At 47.2% G+C, this 25,362-nt stretch overlaps 4 protein-coding genes across 11 annotated transcripts; 2 read left to right on the forward strand and 2 right to left on the reverse strand.

Annotated features, from left to right (window-relative positions):
* Positions 1-1,137: 1,137 nt before the first annotated feature.
* On the forward strand, positions 1,138-2,934 carry tmem14a (transmembrane protein 14A). Of its 3 annotated transcripts, none has more exons than XM_049009742.1 (5): positions 1,138-1,666; positions 1,940-2,019; positions 2,128-2,220; positions 2,314-2,398; positions 2,652-2,934. In XM_049009742.1, exons 2-5 carry the CDS (start codon positions 1,944-1,946, stop codon positions 2,692-2,694), a joined length of 297 nt encoding a protein of 98 aa, XP_048865699.1. In that variant the 5' UTR covers positions 1,138-1,666; positions 1,940-1,943; the 3' UTR covers positions 2,695-2,934. The 3 variants fall into 3 exon arrangements, with proteins under 3 accessions (XP_048865699.1, XP_048865698.1, XP_048865697.1); XM_049009741.1 differs by having other exon boundaries at positions 1,141-1,590; XM_049009740.1 differs by having other exon boundaries at positions 1,143-1,333.
* A 916-nt stretch (positions 2,935-3,850) lies between these two features.
* On the reverse strand, positions 3,851-6,800 carry gsta.1 (glutathione S-transferase, alpha tandem duplicate 1). Its single transcript, XM_049009738.1, has 7 exons — positions 6,682-6,800; positions 6,485-6,587; positions 6,222-6,273; positions 5,901-6,033; positions 5,418-5,559; positions 5,207-5,332; positions 3,851-4,129 (listed from the first exon to the last, which is right to left on the reverse strand). Exons 2-7 carry the CDS (start codon positions 6,569-6,571, stop codon positions 4,007-4,009), a joined length of 663 nt encoding a protein of 220 aa, XP_048865695.1. The 5' UTR covers positions 6,572-6,587; positions 6,682-6,800; the 3' UTR covers positions 3,851-4,006.
* Positions 6,801-7,701: 901 nt separating this feature from the next.
* On the reverse strand, positions 7,702-17,807 carry LOC125739525 (serine/threonine-protein kinase ICK-like). Of its 2 annotated transcripts, none has more exons than XM_049009728.1 (14): positions 17,672-17,807; positions 16,255-16,446; positions 14,225-14,279; positions 12,059-12,180; positions 11,645-11,724; positions 11,434-11,566; positions 11,025-11,196; positions 10,712-10,879; positions 10,290-10,598; positions 9,772-9,980; positions 9,545-9,696; positions 9,249-9,365; positions 9,009-9,116; positions 7,702-8,694 (listed from the first exon to the last, which is right to left on the reverse strand). In XM_049009728.1, the coding sequence occupies exons 2-14, from the start codon at positions 16,353-16,355 to the stop codon at positions 8,543-8,545; spliced, it is 1,878 nt and encodes a 625-aa protein (XP_048865685.1). In that variant the 5' UTR covers positions 16,356-16,446; positions 17,672-17,807; the 3' UTR covers positions 7,702-8,542. The 2 variants fall into 2 exon arrangements, with proteins under 2 accessions (XP_048865685.1, XP_048865684.1); XM_049009727.1 differs by having other exon boundaries at positions 16,255-16,518.
* Positions 17,808-18,692: 885 nt separating this feature from the next.
* On the forward strand, positions 18,693-24,017 carry fbxo9 (F-box protein 9). 5 transcript variants are annotated; one of them, XM_049009729.1, is made up of 13 exons: positions 18,693-18,905; positions 19,700-19,828; positions 19,931-20,062; positions 20,156-20,213; positions 20,460-20,559; positions 20,668-20,798; positions 21,236-21,350; positions 21,955-22,073; positions 22,260-22,350; positions 22,438-22,533; positions 22,636-22,729; positions 22,934-23,128; positions 23,460-24,017. In XM_049009729.1, exons 1-13 carry the CDS (start codon positions 18,903-18,905, stop codon positions 23,676-23,678), a joined length of 1,482 nt encoding a protein of 493 aa, XP_048865686.1. In that variant the 5' UTR covers positions 18,693-18,902; the 3' UTR covers positions 23,679-24,017. The 5 variants fall into 5 exon arrangements, with proteins under 5 accessions (XP_048865686.1, XP_048865688.1, XP_048865689.1 ...); XM_049009731.1 differs by having other exon boundaries at positions 18,697-18,905; positions 19,700-19,786; XM_049009732.1 differs by having other exon boundaries at positions 18,697-18,905; positions 22,974-23,128; positions 23,460-23,659.
* Positions 24,018-25,362: the final 1,345 nt, after the last annotated feature.

Below are 25,362 nucleotides of genomic sequence, written 5' to 3' on the forward strand. Positions count from 1 at the left end.
ACACAACTTCCTGACTATCGATAGCATTCTGAAAAACAAGTATTTCTTTGTTTTTCCCCTCCTCTTGAGGCGGATAATATTTACGCAAGATGTGAGGCGTGTTTTGTTAAAGTCCACAGCTGAGATTATTCGGGAAACTGGCGCAAAACTTTATTCCTGTCCTAAGACTTGTCAGCGCAGTTCTGCTGAATGGCCATATAAAGTCCCCTATGACCAGCACCCCAAAGTCACTGCGTATCTGTTCCGTTTTTGTCTATTTCATAAAAAAAAGCCACTGACACATCCAAGAGATTTATATGGATATTACGTTATTTTCACAGCCGTTTTTTTTTTATCTCCAGCACGTTGACATATTTTAAGCATTACAGTATAGTACTTTAGCAAAAATAATCTTTTATAGCTTAGTCTCAATTTACCTTCTCGTTCACCGCACTTTACAATAAATTTGATCCATTGTATGGTTTTTAACCACCTGTAGGATTGCCATTCTGTGATTAATAGGGGATGGAAAAAAAAAAAAAAATATATATATATATATATATATATATATATATATATATATATATATATATATATATATATATATATACATACATACTTGCTGATGCCTTCATTAATTTGTCCTCATAATAAAACACGGTGGAGACAATGAATGGATTTATTACAAGCTTGTTTATTCTTAGAAATCTTCCCAGCTAGTCGAGTGTTAATATTTTTTGTCTTGTTTCTATGTCCATGTCAAGATTTACTGTCTTGTGTCTTAATACGTTTCATTTCACGTCATCAATATCTATATTCTATATACTTTTTGCACTGACTAATTTCATCTCATGTATGCCCCATTATTCACAGCGGAGATCTGGGAAGCGCACTTGCAGCTGCGAATCCCCGATCAGCCAGGCACCACTGAGGTACCCAGAGCAAGGTACCGCCCCAAGCACTGCTCCCCGGGCGCTGCCCCCTGCTATGTCACGATGTCACGTATGGGTTAAATGCAGAGAACACATTTCATTGTCGTGTGCTGTGGTGTGTCAACAATGACGATTAAATTCAAAATTTATGCAACGTCCCGTTGGACCGGTCGCCGACACACTGCTGCACTTCTACGGCGCTGCCTGCTGGGGTCGCTGTAGGCCGACATCAGCCCCGGAGGACGGCGTTCCCTTTAAGATGAATTTCCGGTTCTGTGTTTTATGTAACATGTTTTGATTGGACTTCCTTAATTAATACTTTCGTACTGTTAAAATGACAGGCAATTAACAAGTTTTCCTGAAACCAAAACCAGCTGTCATAACGGCATTTGAATCCTTGTCGTTTATTCGTTTTTTTTAACGTGAGTAACAAAATTAGATTTCCCGGGGTGTACATTTTCTTTGGGTCGTTTTAATATATATTCGAATAGAAACCGGTCAGGAAGCTTAAATTGATTCCAAATAGTTTCGTTCAGTTTGCGTCTTGTGTTACTCAATATGGCGACGTAGCTGCGTATCTACGCGGCTTGGAGTGACTCGCGTATCCTGCCGTGAAATAACCCTTTTCAGCCTGATCTGAGGTTCCCGAAGGCGGCCGACAGGCGCTGTGTGACTCTCGGTTTGTATGCCTGCTTCCCTACTTACCCGCATTGCCGTATAAACGCCGCAGTGCGCCTCGGCTTCCCCCGAATCCGGTACGTGCGGAGCCGCCGCTGCCATCGCAGGCTCTCCGGCGCTCGCGCCTTTTCTGCGTTTACGCCGAATTCATTGTTTATATCGCTTATGGACAAGCAGTTGATCTATTAAAGTTGCAAAGAAGGAAAGAAGACTGTGACACTGTGAAATTAATGTAATGCTCATAAGTAACGACAGATATTTAAAGGGAGGTTTAATACAACCAACAAAGGCAGCACTGAGCTGCAACTCTAACGAGGCTATTCTGGTAACTGCTCTCTTCTCACTGGTAGGACCATGGCTGTTGACTGGCTTGGATTTGCTTATGCCATGGCTGTCCTTCTGGGAGGGATTGTGGGGTACAAGAGGAAAGGTATGGCTACTGGCCGCAGCATGCTGGAGCAGCCTGAGATGCACTTAATGCTGCAGAATGTCTGCTGTCCGCACCTCAGCACTCTATAAATGATCCCACCTCATGCAGGCAGCGTGATGTCGCTGATCGCTGGCCTTCTGTTCGGAAGCCTGTCTGCCTACGGATCCCTCGGAATAACGACCAATCCCAGCATGGCCCTGTGTGAGTAGTGCAGTGTAACTTCACCTGCTTCACCTCTTTGCTTTCTCCATTTAATCTGTGGTGCTTCTGTCCCCCCTGTGTGTGACATGGCAGTGTCATCAGGGTCTCTGGCTGCCATCATGGGATTGCGATACTGGAAGTCTGGCAAACTTATACCAGCTGTTATGGCTGGTTTGAGGTGAGCAGGAAACAAACATTTTTAGTAATAAACTGGTCATTTTGTAATAGTCATGTAATCACATGTGACCAACGGTCTCCTAAAATCGCTTTCAGTGTGAGGTGGTATTTAACAGTCCTGCTCTTTTGGTGTGTGAAATGGTCCCCACAATGTTAGTCTGGTGTAGCAGTGACTTTATATGTTGTTAGATGCTTCTTGTGGCAAATTGTTTGTCTGGTAGGTAACCAGCGTCTCTGATCTGATCTGATTTCAGCACCCTGATGTTCCTGCGACTTCTCCTCCTGCTTGTACTGTAGCATGCCCCCCCCCAGGGTGAGCCATGCCCATTTTTCCCTGTGCTGAGAGATCCATCACCCCTCAGTATACCATCATTCCCTCTCCATTCTGGATTTGTGTAATTGCACTAGCTAATCCCACTAAGATGCCACATCACAGTTAACATATCCGCTAACTGGCAATGGGAAGTGTAAGGACAGTCGGAATGCGTCCCACAGTTTATCCTGACATTCCAAATAAACTTCAGAGCATTTCAGTTTTATCATCTCCTGAGAAGTTCTGTTATTTTCCCCACTAACCGCTGGACTTAAAGTAGGATGGATGGCAGATATACAGCTTCACCTGTTTTCGACATTTTTAGAAAATGCAAGTAAAATTGTGGACTTTTCCCTGCACAGTAATACTAATGACATGGTTTTTACCAGAGCAGTGCAGGGATCCCTGACCTTCTACCTGGTTTAAAGCCGCCTCTTCCATTCATAGCAGCTCTGTAAATGTACTCTTCACACCAGTGTGTGACACCTTAACAAAGCAGGGGATTGAGTAGTTTGGTTAAGGTTGCACAGGCTTGGTCTTCTCACCTTTGTAGCCATAGTTGTGTTGTGTGAGAAGCTTCCTTGATTTTGTCACTTAAACCTTTTCCTCAGTTGTTCTTTTTAATAATTTGCTTCACGCTGATTAGTTGCTCTACCTATAATTTGATTATAGTCCCTTTATTTATCTAAGTTCAAGTATTATGTGTGAATAGTAAAGATAGCATGTTTCTTTTGTATGTTTCCAAGATAATTCTTCAGCATTAAGCTTTCCCCACCAGGGTTCACCTTTGTTCCTATCCTGTGATGGCACAAGCGCACGTTGTCTGAAGCCGTTACATCTGCACAGAGTGTGGGTGATGATTGGGTCACATGACACCATGTGTGCTCAGTTGATATGCTGTGCTGAAGTCCACCCCACTGCTGCTTGAAGTGTTGGTGTTGTTTATAACAGCATGCCCATGCAAGAATAGTAATATTTCAGCACATTTGTAATGGTGACTCTGATCTCCCATCTATTACCGTAATCCAAACCCTTCACATTTGCAAAGACTATTTTGTTTAGAGTTTGAACACTGATTCAACTGTATTTGGCACGTTTTACACATTTACGCAATGGGCTTTGGGACAAGAAACACAAGCCTTTTTGCAGGTGGCTTTAATGGTCTCAAAGACTTAGAACAACAATACAGAAAGATGGAGGAAGCATTGGGATCATTTTCTGAAGGCGAACTTCTTATCCATAGACGGTCATGTCGAGTCTTTCGGTAGCTGTCCTGCAGAGCACTCCTGAGGTTCTCTAAAACCCTAGCACCTCCTTCACGGTTCTCACGTAGACCTCGTCGGGCTGGGCCTTCCGCTTGCTTCCCGGCTGCAGGAACTTGCTGATGGCCGGAACACTCGTCATCCTTGCCTGAAAAGCCTGCAGAATCAACCAGTCTTAAAACATGAATGTTATTTTTCAGTCCAAAGTACAGGGCACTAGGTGAACTGATTTCTTTATTGCCCCAGTGTAGAACTGCCAGTATGTGCATCCTGTGATGGACTAGCACCCTGTCCAGGGTGTACCCCTTCCATTTGCTGCAGGTATAGCCTCCCACGCCATTCTGTATTGGCTAAACAGTTTCTGAAGGTTACACTTGTAAGATGCATCACTATCTCATTATTGCATAGAAGGGGTCACTAATTAACCCCCATTCTAAAGCAATACATATCCCAACTAAGCATCTGAACCTTATCCAAGTTGGGTCCACAATCTGTACTAACAGGACAACTGACTCATCTCCCCTGTAGAAGATCTGCACATTTCATGAAACCGATAAAGCCGTATACATTTTTTTAAGACCACGAAACAGTAAAGCATACTTCAGACAAGTTAAACAACATGTCGGCTCCGTTTGGCCGCACACGAGCATGCAGTCATCGATAGCGAGCTTCATAAACCCTCACAGTCTGCTGCCATCTGGGAGGGGCAAGGACAGCTACTTAGAGACTTTTGTTTTGTTTTTTGTAAGGTGGCTTTTATTCTGAAGAAGGAAGGTAGGCTGATAACTTGACACAGTGAGTCTCCTCTTTAGGGCTTAAAAAATTAGTGAGTTAACATGTAGCTCAGGATTGCTGGGCTCTGACCATAGAAAATGACCAATACTGAAATACATTAGGTTTATCCTCCAGCGCCTGATTCTTGTTTGACTGTTTGACTTGTAATTGACTAGAATCGCTTCCCCTGACACTAAGCTATAAATTAAATGGTAAACATCATGTGGATTTATGACAACTGATCATGGTGACTTGTTCAGTTTAAGTCAATCCTTCTGAAGAGAGGTTTCATTTTTTTATACAATATAAAGGACCCCCCCCCCCCCCCCCCCCCCCCCGAAGTGCTGGGGGAGTTAGCAGACACGTTGGTCCAAAGTGATGTGAAAGTGAAAAGGCTTTGGGTGAGAGAGGGCTGGTTAGCCTCCTGGAGGCCGCTGGAGCCCCGCCCTCCCTGAATTACCTGTAGATTTGGGAAGGTGGAGAGCACCGAGGGACACTTCTCCTCCACCATGAAGGTGGCTTCCAGCAGGTGAATATCTGCGCAGCTTAACTGCTCGCCCACCAGGTACTGAGAATTTGACAGTGCCTGTTGATGAGAGAATGATGGTTTTAAATCTAATCGAACCTCAATTCACAGTCCCTAGACTGTGTGTGCAGCCCTGAAGGCGCACCTTTTCGTAGACGGGGAAGTATCGCTCTAAAGCCTTGCTGTGCATCTCATCCAGTTTGGCTTTCTGATTGTCCGGGGTGAGGAATGGCATCATCTTCATCATGTCCATCAGATCTCTGGTTCCCTCAGCAAACATATCAATCCTTCAAATGGAAAAACAGGATGTGCATCCCTGCACTGCATCAGGAGGAAATTGTTTTCTAGCTAAAGTCAAAGCTATTTGCCATATCTTGTTAAATATATCATGAGACTAACTCGGGATAAGGTATTACTCCCTGGTTAATCTGAGCCGAAGTCAAGAAAACACCTACATCACTATTCCTGTCACAGATAATCCTGTGTTTAAATTGTATTTCCATTAATCTTTCATATTGCTACTATAGGACATATTTTTATCGTAAACTTCATATGCCAAAAATATTTTGACATGTTAATTCGTTATGTCGACAAATTAATTAATGTACAAAACATGTGAAAACGGTACTTGACTCTTTCTTTAAGGTCCTTCCCATATAAATTGTACTTCGCAGATATATAGTTGAGAATAGCCTTGGTCTGCACGAGCTTCAGCCCGTCCATTTCAACCAGAGGCACCTGCTGAAACATAAGCGATCCATCTGCAAAAGAGGTCGAGAATTTATTTCTGAATAAATAAGTGCATAGAAAGTGGAGTCGCCATGCACACCGCGCAAATTCACCATGGCGCTCCGACCAAAGTGTAACGGTCGAGAGTAACGTGACAATGAAGTTAAAGTATAGCCAGGTGTGTGATTAAACTTTGTCAGTGAGGGAGGGGGGGTCATACCCTTCAGCAGGTTCAGAAACTGCTCTCTGGTCTTCAGTATCACTTCGTCAAACTGAACAAGCAGAAACATTTTATGCAAAAATGTAAACAAAAAAACCTTGTTTAAGATTCTGTTTTCCTTGCAAAAATAATGGCACCCCATACTGCATAGTATAATACATAATACATACACTACATAGCTGGAAGTAAATAAATAATAATCCGAGTGACTCGAAACGCAATTAATTTATAAAATTGTACCTAATTTTACCGTCGGTCTTTACCTCGACCCCAGCCACCGCCAGCAGCCACCTAATAGATTCCATCTGTCCTCTTCCATCAAAATAATATAGGGTTACTTTTTCTGCCATCTCCGCAAGTTTTTATCTGTAAAGGGGGATAAATGAAAGGACTGTGCGGTGAAAAAACTTAACATTAAATAAGATAGGGAAATAAATCTAGTCATATACTTGCTTCTTACAGTTGCAAACAGGTAATCCTTACAACTGATGCTGCAGTTCACAAGGGCTTCGCCAGAGCGCACTCTTTATATCATTTAACTGCTCCTGCGAAGAGCCAATCAAAAGGCCGAAAAAAATAACCAATTGGCATGCTCATCGTGAACATATTTGCATAGTCGGCCCACATTTACAACAAAGCATTATGGGTTTTCAAAAAAGTAATATTCCGTATAAATGTACAATTATAGCAATACATAAAACAGGACATACTAATTCTGAGTGATTTTATATGTATGTTATCTCTCATGAGTAAAAAAAAAAAAAAAAAAAAAAAAAAACATGTCAGTCATTCACCATAACTGAAAAAGGTATATATTCGCGACCGAATAAAAACCATCAGTATAGAGTTTTGTTTCGGATGTGAGGGCGATCTGGCTGCGACATCTGTCACCCCATCGATCGCTAGGGTTGATTCGGCTGATCTGGCTGGCTAGGCGGGTGTCCCCTTCTTCCCTCACCGCTCCATGTGCGTCCCTCCCGAAGCCCCGCGCTCGGTGGAAGAGGACGAGTTGCCCCCCGGCGGAGGAGAATCGTTCACCGGTTCCGAGGTTTACGAGTAGCTGCGCTCCCCTGCTAGAACCTCCAAACAAGCTCAAGGCCCATTTGTAGGAGAGACGTAGGGAAGTCAAGCTCCGAGACTTCAGACACATCCAAGTGCGGCGCTGCACGTGGCAGTCTGCCTTCATTTTTCCATTTACTCAACTTAATTCTGCTACTCAACCAACGCAGCTGCCAACCTTCACTGCATGAACCAGTTTCGTTTAAAAACGAAAAAAACTGCACACGTGCAAAATTAACATTTGTAGCTTTTGGCTTTACACTGCTGTGAATTTACCTATTGACTTCCAAACAGCTGATCCTGGTCAGATTCAGGAGGGTGTTGTTCATTTCGTAATAATTAATTACAGGCATAATATTTTAACAGCATTGAATAATGAATCACACTACTTGCTACATAAAAAAAATGGAAGCAGGGTGGCCCTTACTATCAAATTTTTAATACATTTTATTATATAGCATGTAGTTATGAAAATAAGAAACTGACACTTTAAAACATAATTAAAAAACAGCCAACACATTTACTGAAATGGGACAGAATTATAAAATATAGAGAATATATATCCGCAAGTAATATTTATATATGGTTACGACACACTAAGAATGTGTAGTCAAACAATACATCAATAACTTGGATACATTGCTATATGGAGCATGTCATCGGTTAACAAAAAGTTAAAAATTGGACAACTGAACCGGCAAAAATATTATTTAAATAAAAAAAGGTAAACAATGACAACTGTAACAGAAAACAAGACATTCAGATAAAAAAAAATGAAGCACGAACACCATCATCACACAAAAACCATCAAGTCAGTCCTGTGAAATCTTCAGTGACTTTTTAAATGCAAATACTCACTGCATATAAAGAACATGGGTCCAGAATGCATATATGGCTCCTTAACAGGTGCCAAAAAAAACTCAGACTCAGTCTTAAAAAAACTGTGTGAACACTGGGTTACAGAAAAAAAAGATTCTAGATGAGTCACAAACACTACATTTGACATCGACCCTGCAATAAAGTGTGCATTCCATATGACAAAAACACACATGAAAAACAACAACAATTCTGGCTAAGTGCATATTTAGCCATATAAAAGAGTTTTACTTGTACAATATATACAGAGACAAATACAAAACAGATATTATTGCTGCATATCATGTATGTACATGTTCTATATCAAAATACTAGCGTAAAACATGATTGGCTGCGTTAAGCCAATGTGGCCAATGGGAGGCTGGCCACCAGGCCACCATAAGTCACTAACGGTGCCCATATTTGGCTGACCAATCTGTACGACCATGTACAGGTGCGGCAGGGGGGCGGAGCCTGAGACCAGGGGTGCTCTTGGTTGGCGAGGAAATATAAGATGTGGCGGCAACTTCGTTCCGATTTGATCTCCATGTTGCATAATCTCAGAGGAGATAGAAAAAAAAAAAAACGAATGAATACTACTGAACAAGTCATCTTCAAAACCACAAAACATATACAACCAGAAGTGATCATTAAGCCATGGCCATAAGGAAACTGATAGAAGAAAATCATAGCTCTCATGTTTAAAGTTTAAAGCTGGCACAGTACAAAAAGCTAAGGCTTATCTCACACTTTACCTACTTAAAGTTAAGATATCTTTTATCGTTTATGACTTGCATAAAGTACACTTTGAGATTTGACCTTAATGGGCGATCTCACGGGCACTGCCAGGCTCCTGGCACCAGACACACTTACTGGACACTGGCGAGTCCTTTACAGGGCCCATGTGAAGCCTCTGTCCAGCGAAGCCCGTTTCCTTTTTGTAAGATGAGGACACATATCCACCTGGAAGGGTGTTGGCACCTGCGTTCGTTCAGAAATACCAGCGGATGATTATTTAATGCCTAGGTACGTTACAACAGAAGCTGACTGTCTCCCCTGTAATGAATAAGCAAGGCTTAGCGGGGCTGCCCCGGTGGGGGGGTACAGGCTCACCCTGGACAGCCCTGAGAAGAGTCCCTCCTCCCACGGGGATGCTGTTCCGTCCCCACAAGATGTTTCCGCTGTGATCCTTTTCCGACTTTATTGCCACCATCTTTTTTGAAGTGATCCCTATATGACAAGGCAAAGGGTGAGAATTTACTCAGAGCAGATATTTAAGGGGAATTCACTATTTGCAAGTTTAATCAATGAATTTATAATACGAGTAAGAAAAATGTTAAGAACAGAAGTAGGTCAACAGTGGTTTCATTGAATAAATATTTAAAACAACAGTGAGTGCAGACACTTGCCGGGTAAATAACGAGATTGCTTCAGGTAATGCTGCTTAGCAGAGGCCGCCCGGGCCACACTAAGGTCCTGGTGTGACGGCGGGAGATTGGCGTTCCCGAGGCCAACCACGTCGGCTCCATTAGTGCCACTGAAGTCCTGGGCGCTTCCAAACCTGCAGGACGGTGCCAGTTAGGCCAGAGGCAAACGACAGCAGCCGGTCCTGGCCAGTACTACGAGAGGCCCGTACCTCCCCAGGGCCTCGTCTCCCAGCCTCCGCTTGTCATTGGCCAACTTCGTCCTGCAGAAGGCGCCTGCCGACAGCCCTTCCGTTTCCTCATAATCGTCCCAGTGGTCAGCTTTCAGAGGCCCTTCCCCATGGCCCCAACGCCGCCGGCCGGCTCTGGGCTTCGTCAGGTAGCCGGCCAGGTTAGCGTTCTCAGTCTCCTCGGCCAACCGCTGTGGACAGGGATGTCCCTTTACACTCTAGCACACCAGCCCCCCGCCCTATCCAGCTAGCTGCAACCCCCTCTCGCATGATCAGAAAGCGAGACAACCTACCTGCCCGCTGTGTTTCAAACACTGCCCGTGCCCACATGCTGACATACTTGGTTAGGAAACACAAAGTCCTCGTGGAAGGAAACAGGATATCTCTAGCAGAAGCAGGGTACGGCTTGTGACTCAGGGCCAGCACAGGGCTGTGAGCACCATTAGCCAAGTTACCATCGTTAGCACAGTGAGCACTGTTAGCATCGTTAGTGCCAGTACCTGCTCAGCCTTCTGCATTCCCATGCCGTGGAGCAGTGGCAGGTGCAGTTGCGGCAGCCCCAAAGCCTCGGCCAACTTGCTGGCCGGCTCTCGTGGCTCCTGCTCGGGTTCTACCCTCTGCTGGTAGAGGGGTGAGGGGCCAGGCTGGATCTGCTGTAGGGGACGAGAGGGCAAGCTGTGCTGGGGCGGAGGCTGCGGTGGGGGCAAGGGCTTCAGCTGCAGGGGGGCCGGCTGGGGTCTGCCCTGCTCCTGGATCTGCTGCGGGGTCCCCAGAACCTGGCCCACGAAGAAGTACGAGTACCGGAGAGCCTGGAGTTTGAGAGGAAACAAGTTTAGGCACCGGTGTGCTGACATCATATGTCTGTCAGGAGGGGAGGCTGAGTGACGGTGGACGCTGCCCCATCCCTCTGCAGAGCGGTCACCTGACTAGCAGTTGGTCTCTTCTTGGGGTCCCACTGGAGTAGGTCCCGCATCAGGTGGATGCCTTCAGTGCTGGCATTGGGGATCAAGGTCCTCAGGTTACTGGGCACACACTGTGGCCAGCGAAAGCTCATGGCTGCAGCCAGCTGATAGCCCTCCAGCCAATCGTTCTGCGAGAGGAGGATCAGGTAATGCTCCTACGTCACATTTATCATCCAGAGTGCCACGCAGCTTAAGCCAACCACGCTCCAGGGCACATTAACCAACAACCAACAACCGTCTGCATCCTTAGCCGTCAAGCTAACGGCTAACTACCTTCTTTGGCGTCCCCAGAACTTGGCAGATTTTGAAGATGGTGTCCACTTCGCTGGAACCAGGAAATAAGGGCCTCAGTGTGTAGAGTTCAGCCATGATGCAGCCCACAGCCCACTGGTCGATCGGAGAGCTGTAGCTGGTGGACCTGAGGAGAACCTCAGGGGCGCGATACCTGGGAAGGGCCATGAGAAGCTCAGCGCTGCAGCTACAGACTGAACACACAGTGGCCTGTGCAAGAAGGCCAGTAACAGACCTTTCACAGGAGCCTCCTCCTCACTCACGAATGGTGAACATTCCAGGTAAACTAGAGGGTTTAAGACATCAATACAGTGCATGATCTCTGCCAGGCTCACTTGACTTAGCATGTGACCCTGAGAGAGGGTTGCACCCCCACACATGGCTCACTCACCATCTTGTCGAAACATAGTCCGTGTAGGGGGGCCGGGACCGTATCTCCCGCGCCAGGCCGAAGTCTGCTATCTTCACCAGCTCAGGACCCATGCATAAGAGGTTCTCCGGCTTCATGTCCCGGTGAAAAAACCCTGAAGAGCACAGGAAGGTTCAGCTGGGGAGGGATCTCGGTGCTTCACACGCGCTGAGCGGCGACGCCCCACACACACCGTGTTTATGAATGAAGGCCAGCCCTTGCAGGATCTGATACATGATGTTCCTCACAGCAGACTCAGGAAACAGCCGACTCCTGCGGTGTGAGATGCGGGATGATGTCATGCCATGAGCAGCCATGACGGCCTTCAAAGCCAAGGCACAGCTGGAAACGCTAAAGTGTTGCAGAACAGCACACCTCCTACTAGTTATCATAAAATGCAACCTTAAAAGGTAACTGTACAGTATTCGGACTTTGGGTATTATTTAGTAAAATGGAGGCGTTTATAGGGTTGCGTTTTGTAAAACATTCCTCCATTCAACTTTTGGGATCCACCAGGATCTGTTTCAGTCTGATGATACGAGTACGTCAAGCCGAACAGGACGGCCAGCCACACGGAACCCAATAACCGCGCTAAAGAGACACTCACCGGTCTTTCATCAGCTGGTAGAGGTTCTCTTTCATATACTCAAACACGAAATACAAATGGTCGTTTTCCCGAATGACTTCCTTCAGCTTCACCACATTGGCGTGGTTCAGTTTTTTCAGCGACTGCAGTTCCGGGGGAAAAGTGGGAGAAGGTCACAGCCATGAAAGAACTGGCCACACGGAATTGAACAAAATGCCGGGAAAGCACAACGCGCCTGTAAAGGAGGAGCATTGCATGCTGGGATATGAGGCCCGGTCAGAGGCCACACAGCACTTGGGGTGCGGGCCCCTCCCACCACTTAATCAACTTGGGAAGGCTTAAAATCACACCACAAACCACAGCAGGCTGGCGGGGGGGAGGCTTCGGCAGGTATCTGATTGATGATCGCCATGCACTGGCAAAGTGCCGGGTTCGAGCAGACCATACCAGTGGCCCATAAGGGCATCACTCAAGGACATGCTAAACAAGGGGCAGCCCTAACTCTGCTCTGCCGGATCTCGGAGTATGCAGCCTTGCAGACACCCTGAGTTTTGGACAGAAAAGCCAGGAGATGGAGAGGAAATTCACACATCCCAGGGACACACGGCCACCTACTGTATCGTCTGTGCTGGTATCTGAGCAGTGCTGCGATATAACTAGGTGGGGGGGGGGGGGGGGGGGGGGGGGGCTCCGAGTCGTAGGCAAAAACAGCATAAGACATTGGTTAGGCAGCGAAGGCTTGAGCGATTTACCACTGTGCAGAATCCTGCCATTTTCCAGAATGTTCCAGCTAGTGCTTCACAAGTTAAAACCTTGGCAGGACCCTGACCCGGCCCAATCTGATCCCACCTCACCCCCAGCTACGATCAATGGCCATTATTCATCCCCATGGTCTAACGTCACCCCAAAGTCAAGAATGCAGAGAATTCCCAGAACCCGACAAGCAGGATGATGGTGCGTAACCAGTGGCCTGTCATACAATGGCGGCGTGTGACCGACACTCCTGGGGACGCGTCGCAGTGGCCCGTCATACAATGGCGGAGCGTGACCGACACTCCTGGGGACGCGTCGCAGTGGCCCGTCATACAATGGCGGAGCGTGACCGACACTCCTGGGGACGCGTCGCAGTGGCCCGTCATACAATGGCGGCGCGTGACCGACACTCCTGGGGACGCGTCGCAGTGGCCCGTCATACAATGGCGGCGCGTGACCGACACTCCTGGGGACGCGTCGCAGTGGCCCGTCATACAATGGCGGAGCGTGACCGACACTCCTGGGGACGCGTCGCAGTGGCCCGTCATACAATGGCGGAGCGTGACCGACACTCCTGGGGACGCGTCGCAGTGGCCCGTCATACAATGGCGGCGCGTGACCGACACTCCTGGGGACGCGTCGCAGTGGCCCGTCATACAATGGCGGCGCGTGACCGACACTCCTGGGGACGCGTCGCAGTGGCCCGTCATACAATGGCGGCGCGTGACCGACACTCCTGGGGACGCGTCGCAGTGGCCCGTCATACAATGGCGGAGCGTGACCGACACTCCTGGGGACGCGTCGCAGTGGCCCGTCATACAATGGCGAAGCGTGACCGACACTCCTGGGGACGCGTCGCAGTGGCCCGTCATACAATGGCGGCGCGTGACCGACACTCCTGGGGACGCGTCGCAGTGGCCCGTCATACAATGGCGGCGCGTGACCGACACTCCTGCCGACGCGTCGCAGTGGCCCGTCATACAATGGTGGCGCGTGACCGACACTCCTGGGGACGCGTCGCAGTGGCCCGTCATACAATGGCGGAGCGTGACCGACACTCCTGGGGACGCGTCGCAGTGGCCCGTCATACAATGGCGGCGCGTGACCGACACTCCTGGGGACGCGTCGCAGTGGCCCGTCATACAATGGCGGCGTGGCCCATTACACAATGGGACTCGTTGCTCCAGCCTGCTCTACCATGGCACTGTGTGACTGATGCCCCCAGAGACGCGTCGCTCCGGCTCATCCTACAATAGTAGTGTGTGACTGAGGCCCCTGAACACGCTACGCTCCGGCCTGCTCAGCAATGGTAGCATGTGACCGACGCTCCCAGAGATGCGTTGCTTGGGCCCGGTTTACAATGGTGGCGCGTCACTGACGATTCGGGAGATGTGGCGCTCCCGCCTGCTCTAAGGCGGCACCACAATGAGGTACCTTGACCTCCCGGAGATTCATACACTCCTCCCATGAGTAGAACTTCCTCTTCATTCTGAAAAATAAGCAAAACCAACATCAGTCTGACCTGCTGGAAGGAGAGGTTGAAACAAAACTCATAAGTTCAAGGCTTTGAGTTCAGATCCAGGGTATTAACAGTACTGACCCTCAAGAAAACAAACAAAAAATGCTTTTATATTCCAGGCACAGAAGGTGCACAGTGAGGTTCACATTTACAGTTCCCTGATCACAACCTGCATTTGAGCTCCCTGCTATTTTTACAAGGCGTATTTGCATTAAAGCATCGCACAGCTAAATTATTCAGCAGCAGCGACTCCTGAGAAACCTGATGACTCACATTAAATCCAGCACTGCACCAAAGTGGGGGGGGTAGAAAATGTATAAGAACAAATTATATATGCACGGCTTTTGGATTAAGGGACTATATGCATGTATAAGTACTCTCCATGCAGCACCCCCACACCCCTTTGAGTCTGGAGGAGGACGATACAGGATCCTTCAGCAGGAGAAATGGAGCTCGTCCATTTTTTGCGATGAACACTGACATTTTTGCTCCCCGTGCCAGAACAGCTTAAATGCCAAACGCCTCATCCCTTTAATCCCGCTACCCTCCTCCCAAACTGAACACTCTTCACATGTGGTTATGACAGCACAGCGGAAAGCCGAGCAGATCCTCGTCCCAGCAGGATCTCACACGGGAGAAATGCTTTATGAACCTAAAGCGACAGCAGTCGTGTTACATGCAGCTGACGGCGCAGGATAATTTCACACCGACCCCCACCCCCAACCACTGCATTACGGATTATAGTGTGGAAGGAAAATTGGACATTGGTAGGCTGGGGGGGTAGGCATATTGGGTCTGGTATGTCTTAGGCCTTAGGCAAAAAGAGATTTTGAATGCTTTGAATACTGTGTGACCTCGTCTCACGATAGCTGCCTGCGGTTAGTTCTGCAGACACTGAAGAGAGATCGGACCTTGGAGAGACAGACAGCGGAGCAAAGGGGGTGGGGGACCGCCAGCAGGAAGAGACTCGAAGCTGCCCCAACTGGTGCACAAAGAGTTATATTTATAGAGTAGTTGCAGTAGGCCACACGCAATATGTCATGCGGTAGTACGAATGTATAAGTAATTGCTATGATAATCATATTAATCATATGTTAACCATGTATTTGCAGTTATTCAATGACAATACATCATTAATCAAAGGACAACCAAATATTTACAGTGATTCAATGTCATATAATCAATATCTATATACATATTTCAAGTAGAGTCTAGCAGTCGAGACAGATTCCAGTAAATTGAGCAAAATGGGTGGATTTTACCTTGCTACCAAGGTGAACCAATAGAGGAGGAGGACTGTGTTTGTTTTAGTTGTTAGTTCGGTTTGTTGGTGTTTCGTGACCAATCAGGACTTGGAAGTCCTTATAGGGAATTGAGAGTTATGGTTTATCAGCTGGGTGCTGCGTGTGCTCGGGGTGACCTGGTACCGAGTGCCAGGGTGTGACGGGAGCGCTTTGCTGGAGCGCCCGAAGAAGAGAGATAGCTTTACTCATCAAACTGAGAGGTCCGCAGTTTTATTCTACGTGGCTCAACTAGAGTTATCAGAAAGATTGATTTATAATTTAACTACCACAACAGATTCCAATGAATCATGAACGCATGAAGCACGTTCCATATCATCAAAAGGAGGAGGGGGGTGAATAATTAAGAGAACTCACACAAGGTAAGCAGTGCCGTCTGTGAATGCTGGTTCATGTATTTTATAAAAGCAGCCGCTAGTGTACGACAGCCCAGGTGTAGGTTAACTAATTAGGATAGATTCAGTGAAGAAAGAAAAAAACGTTCAGTGGATCCAAATTCTGTGGTATGGAATGTACCAAAAATCCTAGTTCAAAAGTAAATTACCATAAAAAATAAGTGTGGGTCACAGCAAAGCGCCACCTTCCCCCAGCTCTGAGCCCGACATGGAAGTCAGGACGTTCCCATGTGCACCTGGCACACTCACTTTTTAATGGCCACAAGCTCGCCAGTCTCTAGGCTGCGGCCCAGGAGCACGGAGCCGTAGGTGCCATCCCCAAGCTGCCGGAGCGTGGCGTATCTATTCATGGTGTGGCCCTGTCACCGTCACCCGCGGGAAGGGGGCACCAGCGGCTGCATGGGAGCCCGGCGGCACACTGTCGACTGCAACCAGATTTTTCTGTGGCAACAACAGGGTATGACATGCATAGGGGTCCCGGAAGGAGTCATACTTTCACTGGCCACCCCCCACCTGCAGGGACAGAGGGCATCACAGTAATTAGCACCATAACAAAGAAGCAACGGAAGATCAGATGAGCATCTACACATTTACAGGGAGGCGGGATCACAATTCAAAACCGCACAGAGCCTGACATTTGAAAGTGTCAGTCCAAACGATTGAGACAGATGGCTTGAGAAACTTCATGAAGGAACACCCAGCTCTACCTCAGCTCCGACTGCGCGAGACGTGTCAGGACACCTACTTCTGGTCACAAAACATGGTCAAACGCCTTCATGACCATAACAACTCTCGCATTAATCCAACATTTTTTGTGAAGCCTGATTATTTTGCTCTGGGACAAAAGATGGTAGGACTTAATGCGACAAACTATTTAGGTTGGGGGAGATATTAAAATGAGGCTCATGCACAGAAATGAGGAATGCAGAGAATGTGACCCCAGAACCCAAAGGCTCAGTGCCACAGCACCCATACCCAAAGGGAAGAGCAACAAGACAGGGCTCCTTTATGAATTCTGAACACAGATAAATGACAAAGACAATGTAGGCGACTGAATTTCATACATCAAATGAATGCACAATGGGTAGCATTGAGGCTGTTTGTAAGGCAACATTAGCACAGAGAAGAGTAACAAAATTACATTTATAGAGAAAACCTACTAAGATTAAGAATGGAAAAAGTCATGATCCGTCCAGCACTCTTCACTACAATCTCTGCGGTAAGATCGGTGCCGGCTGTCACGATAACAAACAATTGATTCCAGGACCCATCAAAATATTGATAAGGAATACCAATTATTTTTTAGCTTATTAATACATGTCTGCTTTGACTTTATTCCTTTTCTAATCTTCTCGAGTCACATCCAAAGCTGCAACATCTGGGACGAAGAAGGGCGGTTAAGCATCCACTAACCGTCTATTGCATGGACTGGTTAGCAGGGTACAATCACATCGCGGGGGTGACAACTGATTTAACCATTAAAACGCAAAAAGCACAAGACGATCCTTACAGCACTTATGCATATTGTTAAGTAATGTCAACATCATCAAAAAAGTTTATAACCACCCAAGGCAGATGTGACAATTAAATCCTGCAAGATATCTATCAAATCGGATAACTGCCGTGATATTTTACAGAAAAGTATTGCAATAAACAGCAGACGTACCTGTCGCACTGTAACCCTGTACATAAACATTTGTGCTCAGATAGATGAACAAAACAGGCACTCGGCAGGCCCTCCACCCAAAACAAAATCTCGTGCACACTCCGGCCAATCCAACATGGCGCCCACACCGAGAGCCTGTGATTCAGACCGCAAATGACAACAAAGCGCCGGCCCTCATCTCGCGTTTTCATTGGACGGCGACGACGCGGCTCTGTGTTTTCATTGGTCTCCGAAACCATTTGGAGTTCGCTACCTGCAAGTCAAGCGACAGCCTTCGTTAAAGATCAGCCAGTCGGGTGCCGAGATTTTTCGGCGACTTCCACGCCAAAGTTGTGCATTACGAACTGTACTGTAGTTTAAGTGGTATGTTGTTCTACAAAATTTTATTAATGGTACTATATTAATGATAACCAGTTCTGAAAATGAAAACAATGAATTGGGCTTTGAATGTAGTAATCATAGTGAAATCTAGTCCATAAGTTTCAGACTACATCAAAACGTTTGAATGGAATGTAAACTACAGGTTCTACACCTCGCTAAGGTTTTCTTATTCTGATGCACTGGGATAAAATGTAGTCCTTATTATCCTTGTTCCTGATGGGAACTGATAAAGCTGATAAAACATAACTGCACTCAATGACGCAAAACAATGGTTTTTAAATATTTAATTTTAATGTCTCTCAATTGAAGTATGAATATAATTATCTCATTAAAACTGATTTTGCACAATTTTGCATTCGTAGCCAGTATGTGAGTACGTCGCAACACCAGGGGGCAGCGCATCCTAGTTTTATGATACTGTAACTATAACATAAGCTTTTAGAATCACCACTGAATAAATGTGTGGTATTAATTAAAGGATGTAATTGAATAATAACATATGATCAAGCACATTTTCTTTCAATGAAAATAACCGCATTTCTCTCCCTTTTGGATCCATCGCATTTCGGCTACGTCTATCACTTCCACTCCATGAGAGACCACGGGAGGAGAGCCAATGACGAGCGAGCACGCGGAGCTGCTTCCGGCCGGACTGGTAGCACTTCCGGTCTGATTTACGAGCTCCTGCCCCAGCTGGCACCGCTGCGGCCCTGTTGACAGACCGTCCGACATGGCTGCCGTGTGGAGAGCCCGCAATTTCGCCCGCTGTGTCGTCCGCTTCTCTGACCGAGAACTCAACTAAACCGTCCCATTTGTGAAGGAATTAAAAAGCCGTCCCATAGACGCCATAATGGTAGCTATCCAGTCAGTACGATATTTCGCCGTTTCAACTAGTTGCATACTCTGATATGTCTGATTGCCTAACCTGCTGGTTAGCTAGTTCTGTTAGTAAACAACTCTAAACTCTACTGCTTTGAAATGTATGAAGTCGTTTAACAGAATTATGTACCCGTATAGGAGGATTACCAGCTATAACCCATCTAGACTACCTATTTAAATCCCTCGTGTATGCTTCTGGGTATATATATATGTATATTTGTAGATGCGTGGTGCATTTAGCCACCTGCTTAAACCATAACCTGCAGCATACGTCAAGTGGCTGAATAACGTCACCTCTTACATTGATATGTTCGCGTTTTTCAAATTCATTATTGCCAGCATAAATATGAAGGATGGGTAGTTTCGCTAATTCACCGTGGCGTCGTTATGGCTGGTTAGCTGGTTAAGTCCCGTGTCTGTCCGTGGCGCGTCACCGATGGGCGTGTCCGCGTTGTCACGGCTGCCATGTGGAACACTGTCCCCTTGATAAATCATTCATTAATACGCCATGCTTCTTAAGGCAACTAAGCCAACCTGTAACACAAATCTTCTGTGGATTGGAGACTTAATCAACACTTCAAGGTCAAATAATTTCCCCATTTGTTCAATGAAGTATATCTTCTCTCTCTCCCATTATGCTCGGTCAAGGCATCATGATGGACACGTATAATTAATAGATGTACCGTTTGTGAGCTTAGAGCCCAACAGCAATCTTACGATGGCATCTGCTTGTGTTACCTTTATGATGTCAATTGTACATCTTCTCAGGCAGAAGGTGAAATCAATTCAGCTGATTTGTTAGAGGAAGAAGAGGAAGATGAAGATAGCGAAAATGCAGGAGACTCCGACCTCCAAGTACGTTCTGCTGTCATGTGTCGTCGTTTTGAATCGATTAAGGTGTAAAGTGCGAGTATCCATCCTGTTGGAATTGCCTACTGTTCAGTAATTGTGCTGAGATGCAGCTGTAATCAGCTCATTGTTGGGTTCTCACCCAAACAGCTGGAGCTCAGTGTGTTCAGGGAAAGGTGGATGTCTGAACTGAAGCCCACCACAGGATTGAAGGCGGTTCTTAGAGGGTCCTTCCAGTGTGGAGACCCGAAAAAGAAGCAGGAGCTCGCCCGGGAGGAGACGGTGAGGAGGCACCAGGAACAGTTGGCTAATCCTGCCAAAAGTCTGCCTGTTTTCTGCATAATGTGCTGTTTTATGACTTTTTGATGGTTTCAGGCCCGAGAACTGTTCCTAAAGGCTGTGGAGGAAGAACAAAATGGAGCCGTTTATGAAGGTGAGCTTCCTGGACAAATCGAGTTTGTTTTAAAGGTATGAAAAATATGAATGACATCAGTAGAAGAGCTTCAAGCTGCCTCAGGGTCCTGGAAGTAAAGATGCCGGTATGATGAGTAAAGCCTGTCTCCGCGGATGGCGTGGCCTGTGTAATGCGCACGCAGACGGTGGCTTTGTGAGGAGCAGCATAACGCTGCTCGTCTTAAGATCATTTCCCCATTTTTTCCCCCTCCCACACTTTTTACAGCTATCAAGTACTATCGCAGAGCCATGCAGCTCGTGCCTGACATTGAGTTCAAAATCAACTACTGTCGCACCCCTGATCCTGATGGAGTTGGTGGCAGCTAGTAAGCTTTCTCCTCGACCAATCATAGCGTTTTCTGCTTGCAGGTTGCTCTGGACCGGTATTCCAGGGAATAGCCATGATGGTTTATGCATTTCCCTGTACCCCGCAGCGCCGTGGAGACTGAACAGGGGTTCGAGATGGCCGACCTGCTGGCCTACTTCCAGCATCAGCTCGCCCTGCAGGATGCAACTTGCAAGATCTGTGAGCCCGAGGTTGAGGGGACGCAGACGCACATTTCCGGTAACGACGTCGTCAGCGGTGAAACTCACGCCTCCCAGGTGTGAGTCAGTTCAGGTGCTTGCTAGAATGTACCATTAGCATTTCTGCCATGTTCTTGCTAAGAAACTCGGCTTAAGTGTAAGATACGTGTCTGTCTGGAGTCACATCGCTCTCTGTTTCTGAGATCCCAGCAGCTTGGGTGATGCTTTTGACAGACCTTCCCACACCTGCCGCCCCCAAGTGCGGTGATGTTGCCGCACTTCTTCACACGCTCATGTCTCTTAACATCCCGGTTATGGATTAACTTCCTTTATCAAAGACTGAAGCCGCATATGTTCTTAAGGGCTTTGAACTCACCACTTCTTCTTTGCTTGGGTACAGGGAAGTACAGCTTATTTTGAGCTCTCATCCATGTTACACCCTTTTGTAAGCATGTCTTTCTGCTATCCCCCCCTCAGCTCTGCCCCTGGAGGTCATGATGTACATTTTCCGCTGGGTCGTGTCCAGTGACTTGGACTTGCGCGCACTGGAGCAGCTCTCCCTCGTGTGCCGGGGCTTCTACGTTTGTGCCAGGTGGGGGTCTCACACCAGTGCCCATCGACAGATCGCAAAATGCCCCCCCCAGCCCCAGACCTCACCCCCACCCTGCTGGCGAAGGCAGTCCCTGATGCTCCCTGATGGGAGGGTGAACCTTCCAGAGCTCTTTGCTGTGTTTCAGGGATCATTCATCCCATGCCTTCTGTGATGGGGTTGACTTGGCGTTTGGGGCGCCCTGGCTGGTTACTGCAGTGTTGGATGCGGCGGGGGCTTTATGCATGTGCCTGCCCCCCTGAAACGTGACAGCTTTAGGGGTCGAGGGGAGCTTTCACTCCTGTGCTGGGGGGTCGTGTTAATCAGTGAGTTTCAGATGACAGGGATGGGATTTGGAGTAACCGCACCCTTTGGCTCTGAAACCACGAACAGGACTGGGACGGGGGTGTGTGGGGGGGGGGGGTGTTTCAGTCACTGAAAGGCAAATGTAAAATGAAGATGAAGGTGGGACAAGGGCCCTCGCCAGTTCGATTTGGGGGACGGGCTGGCCCTCGCCGGTAGGATTTGGGGGACGGGCTGGCCCTCGCCGGTTCGATTTCATGCTTGCTGCACTTTGTGTCCTGACCTCCCTTCTGGTCAATTCCAGGGATCCAGAGATTTGGCGTTCTGCTTGCCTGCGTGTTTGGGGGCGGGGCTGCACCAAAATGGTGCCCTTCACCTCATGGAGGCAGATGTTCCTGGAACGGCCTCGAGTGCGCTTCGACGGTATGCACGAACTCCCCATTGGCCACCCATACCTGAATTAAGAAAAGATCGAGCCACATACGGCAACAATTGTGATGCAGCAAATTCAGGATCTATTCCATTCTGTTTCATTTCTGTTTTCTTCTTATGAACTGAAGAGCTGCTGTTTTAATCAACTGTCTTAGTAGCTTTTGCTCTTCCTGGCAGGCGTGTATATCAGCAAGACATCCTACATCCGCCAGGGCGAGGAGTCATTGGATGGGTTCTACCGGGCCTGGCATCAGGTGGAGTACTACAGGTAGGCCCGGTCCCTGGTCCGGCTCACCGGTCTCCCTCAGTGACGCTCCGCCTCCCCGTCACCTCGGCCCCTTGCCCTGTTCCGCAGGTACCTGCGCTTCTTCCCTGACGGCCAGGTCATTATGCTGACCACGCCTGAGGACCCCCTGACCACAGTCCCTCGTCTGCGGACCAGGAGCTGCAGGTACAGGATGCCCCTGATGTAGCGTGAGCTTTAGCGGAGCTAAATTGTGTCGGCTGCTTTCGGAGGCATCATTTTTATTGACCCACCCCCCCCCCCCACTAGGGTGGATTCTGTCCTCTTAGGCCACTACCGTCTCTCCCAGGACACAGACAATCAAACCAAAGTTTTTGTCGTCGTTTCCAAGAAGAAGGAGGAGGTAGGCTTTCTTCTTCTCCCCTGTCACTGCACTGCAGCTCCTGACGCAGTGAGCGTCATATAACTACACTGAGCTCAGTCACCAGGGCTTTTATGCAGCTGATTTTGACCTTGTTGGTACACCTGGGACTGTGAGTCTAATTAACACACTTTGTAGAGCTAGTTGGGCTGGGAGGCCCATGGCCTATTCGTTCTGTAATGCCAGGCCAGAAAGGATACGTGTGCTGAGTGCTGGTGTCCTGCAGAGGGCGACAGAGTATCAGAAAAACCGCTTCTGCCGGCGGAACCCAGCGCCGGACATGGAAAGGAGCTTCCATGTTGGCCTGCAGCTGGCCTCCGGGGGGCGTCAGCGCTTCAGCAAGCTGGTGTGGATCCACCACTCGTGCCACATCACTTACAGGTAACCGTTGTATATGACCTGCTAAGTTCATTTTTGAGTTTCTAAGTATTTTCTCCATTACTTGTATTTCTCAGACAAGCAGACATGGCAAAAAGTGAAGAATTCAAAAGAAAATATCATTGAAAGTCATGTATTAGCTGTCAGTGGGCGAACAATAATGTATTAAACATATTTTGGTTGTACATCCACATTGTTCGAAATGTAAAGCTGACATTTGTACTGTTCCCTTGATTTTTTTTTTCCCCATAGCAGTCAGAGACTCCAAAGTTCATGTGAAATATTATCCCTGTTGTCCAGAAATTATCATTCTAATTATCACTGATCCTTTTAGGGCGACTGGGGAGACGGTGGTTACAGCTTTCGAAATAGACAAGATGTACACGCCCTTGTTCTTCGCCAGAGTGAAAAGCTATACCGCCTTCTCAGAGAAGCCCCTGTAGCTGGCCTGAAAAATGCCTGTTTTGGCAATGCGCACACACACACGCACGCACGCACGCACACACACACACACACACACACACGATCTAAGGTTCACATACACTGCAGATGATTCACCCAATTTTTTATTTAAATGCTGGATTATGATTTTGATGAATGTATATCGGTAATAGTTTATTCTGCTTCAGTTTTAAACTTCTGACTTTTAGTAGGCCTTTGGAAATGCCTGTATAAAATGTTCTTGGATACTGCAGTTTCACTGGAAACAATATGGATAGTCAAGCATTATTTATTGTACCAGAAACAACATTAAATGGCCCTTTTACCACACACATATTTGGATTTGCTGGAAGTATTTCCCAAATCTTAAAGAATGTGTGTATAATTCTTTGCTGAATTCTAGTAGATGTGTCCTAATGAAAACTGGAATGATTAAATAGCAGTATGATGACACCGCTTCCTGTCTTGGTTATTGCATGATTTGTGTGTCTTTATACTTCTGATTCCTGTTTGGACTGAGTCACTGCCTAGCATGACTGGATAGCATGTTAGCATAGTGCTGGCAGGTATATATATAAAACTGCATGGTGAAATGCGGGGAATTCGTTTCAGGAAAAGGGGAGTCGTGCACCATGGCTCTTGTAAATTGTCCAAGTCATTTGTTTTCTACATGAGGTATCTAGTTTACATCAGCTCTGTATGTGGGGGGGGGGGGAATGATTTTATATATATAAATAAAGCTGAGCATCGGGGGGGTAGGATGCAGACACAAGTGGCGTCTGTCCTCAGAAAGCACTCGCTCTTCGTAGTTCATCCCAGATGGAAACACAGCTTTCAGTACTAGTGTCTTATTTTTGGAGTGTTACAAATGCAACAACAGCAAGGTGAATTCGGTTTGTTCAGTGTTCTGCAGATGCTGCCTGTTGACGTGCCCTTAAAGACCACCGGCTCCGTGCACCTCCTCACTGTGGACCTGTTTAAACAGGAACACAGACTGCCTGGAAGGGGTGCGGCTCCTCATCGTGCCGCTGCAGCTTCACACGCAGTGACAGTGCAGGAAAGAGCTGTTGCAACCAATGATACGCATGTCGGTTACAAAATTTGTGGAGGAATTGCCATAAAGTGTGATTGCAGAGTAACGGTACAGCCTGTCTGATTATGGCACTTCTGCTGACGGGGCCTGGACAGGCAGTAGGCGTAGGTCAGTGCCTGGTGCTGGACACCGGCTCTAACGGGTGCCAATGGGTGATGTTAGGCTGTGGGACTGAGGATCAGGCTGGGCACGTGGCAGGGAATGCCAGTAAGACAGAATGCAAGCTGGTTTAAAGATGCTGCTAAGTCTGTACCAAACTGTCTCTAAAGCTCCTCTTGCAAGGCTGATTGTGCACTGACATGTGACCAAAATTTGACACTCTATATAGAAACGCCATAATTGCCGTATTCATTATGAGGTCTAATGAATCTGGATTCACGGCTGGCTGGTTTTGTCGAGTTAGCCCACGAAAACACGCACAGGCTCACTGCGTGTGTGTGTTTGGGGTTGGGGGTTAGGTCTAATTAAACTGGGTGCCGACGAGCTGCATCTCTCAAGTTATTAAGGAAACTGGAAAGTGGCCTTGCAAGCGTTTTGTTTTTTGATTAGTTAATTACGACTAATAAGAAAAGGAAGGCCCTAATCTTGCCGAGGGTTGGGGTTCACAGAGAGAAACACTAGAGGTGTAAGAAAGACAGCTACACAACCCTTGTTTCTACGCTTCATTTCTGTAGATCTATGGTTAATGGTTTTAAACAATTTC

The sequence above is a fragment of the Brienomyrus brachyistius genome, chromosome 3 (assembly GCF_023856365.1).
Source record: "Brienomyrus brachyistius isolate T26 chromosome 3, BBRACH_0.4, whole genome shotgun sequence".
NCBI classification, from domain to species: domain Eukaryota; kingdom Metazoa; phylum Chordata; class Actinopteri; order Osteoglossiformes; family Mormyridae; genus Brienomyrus; species Brienomyrus brachyistius.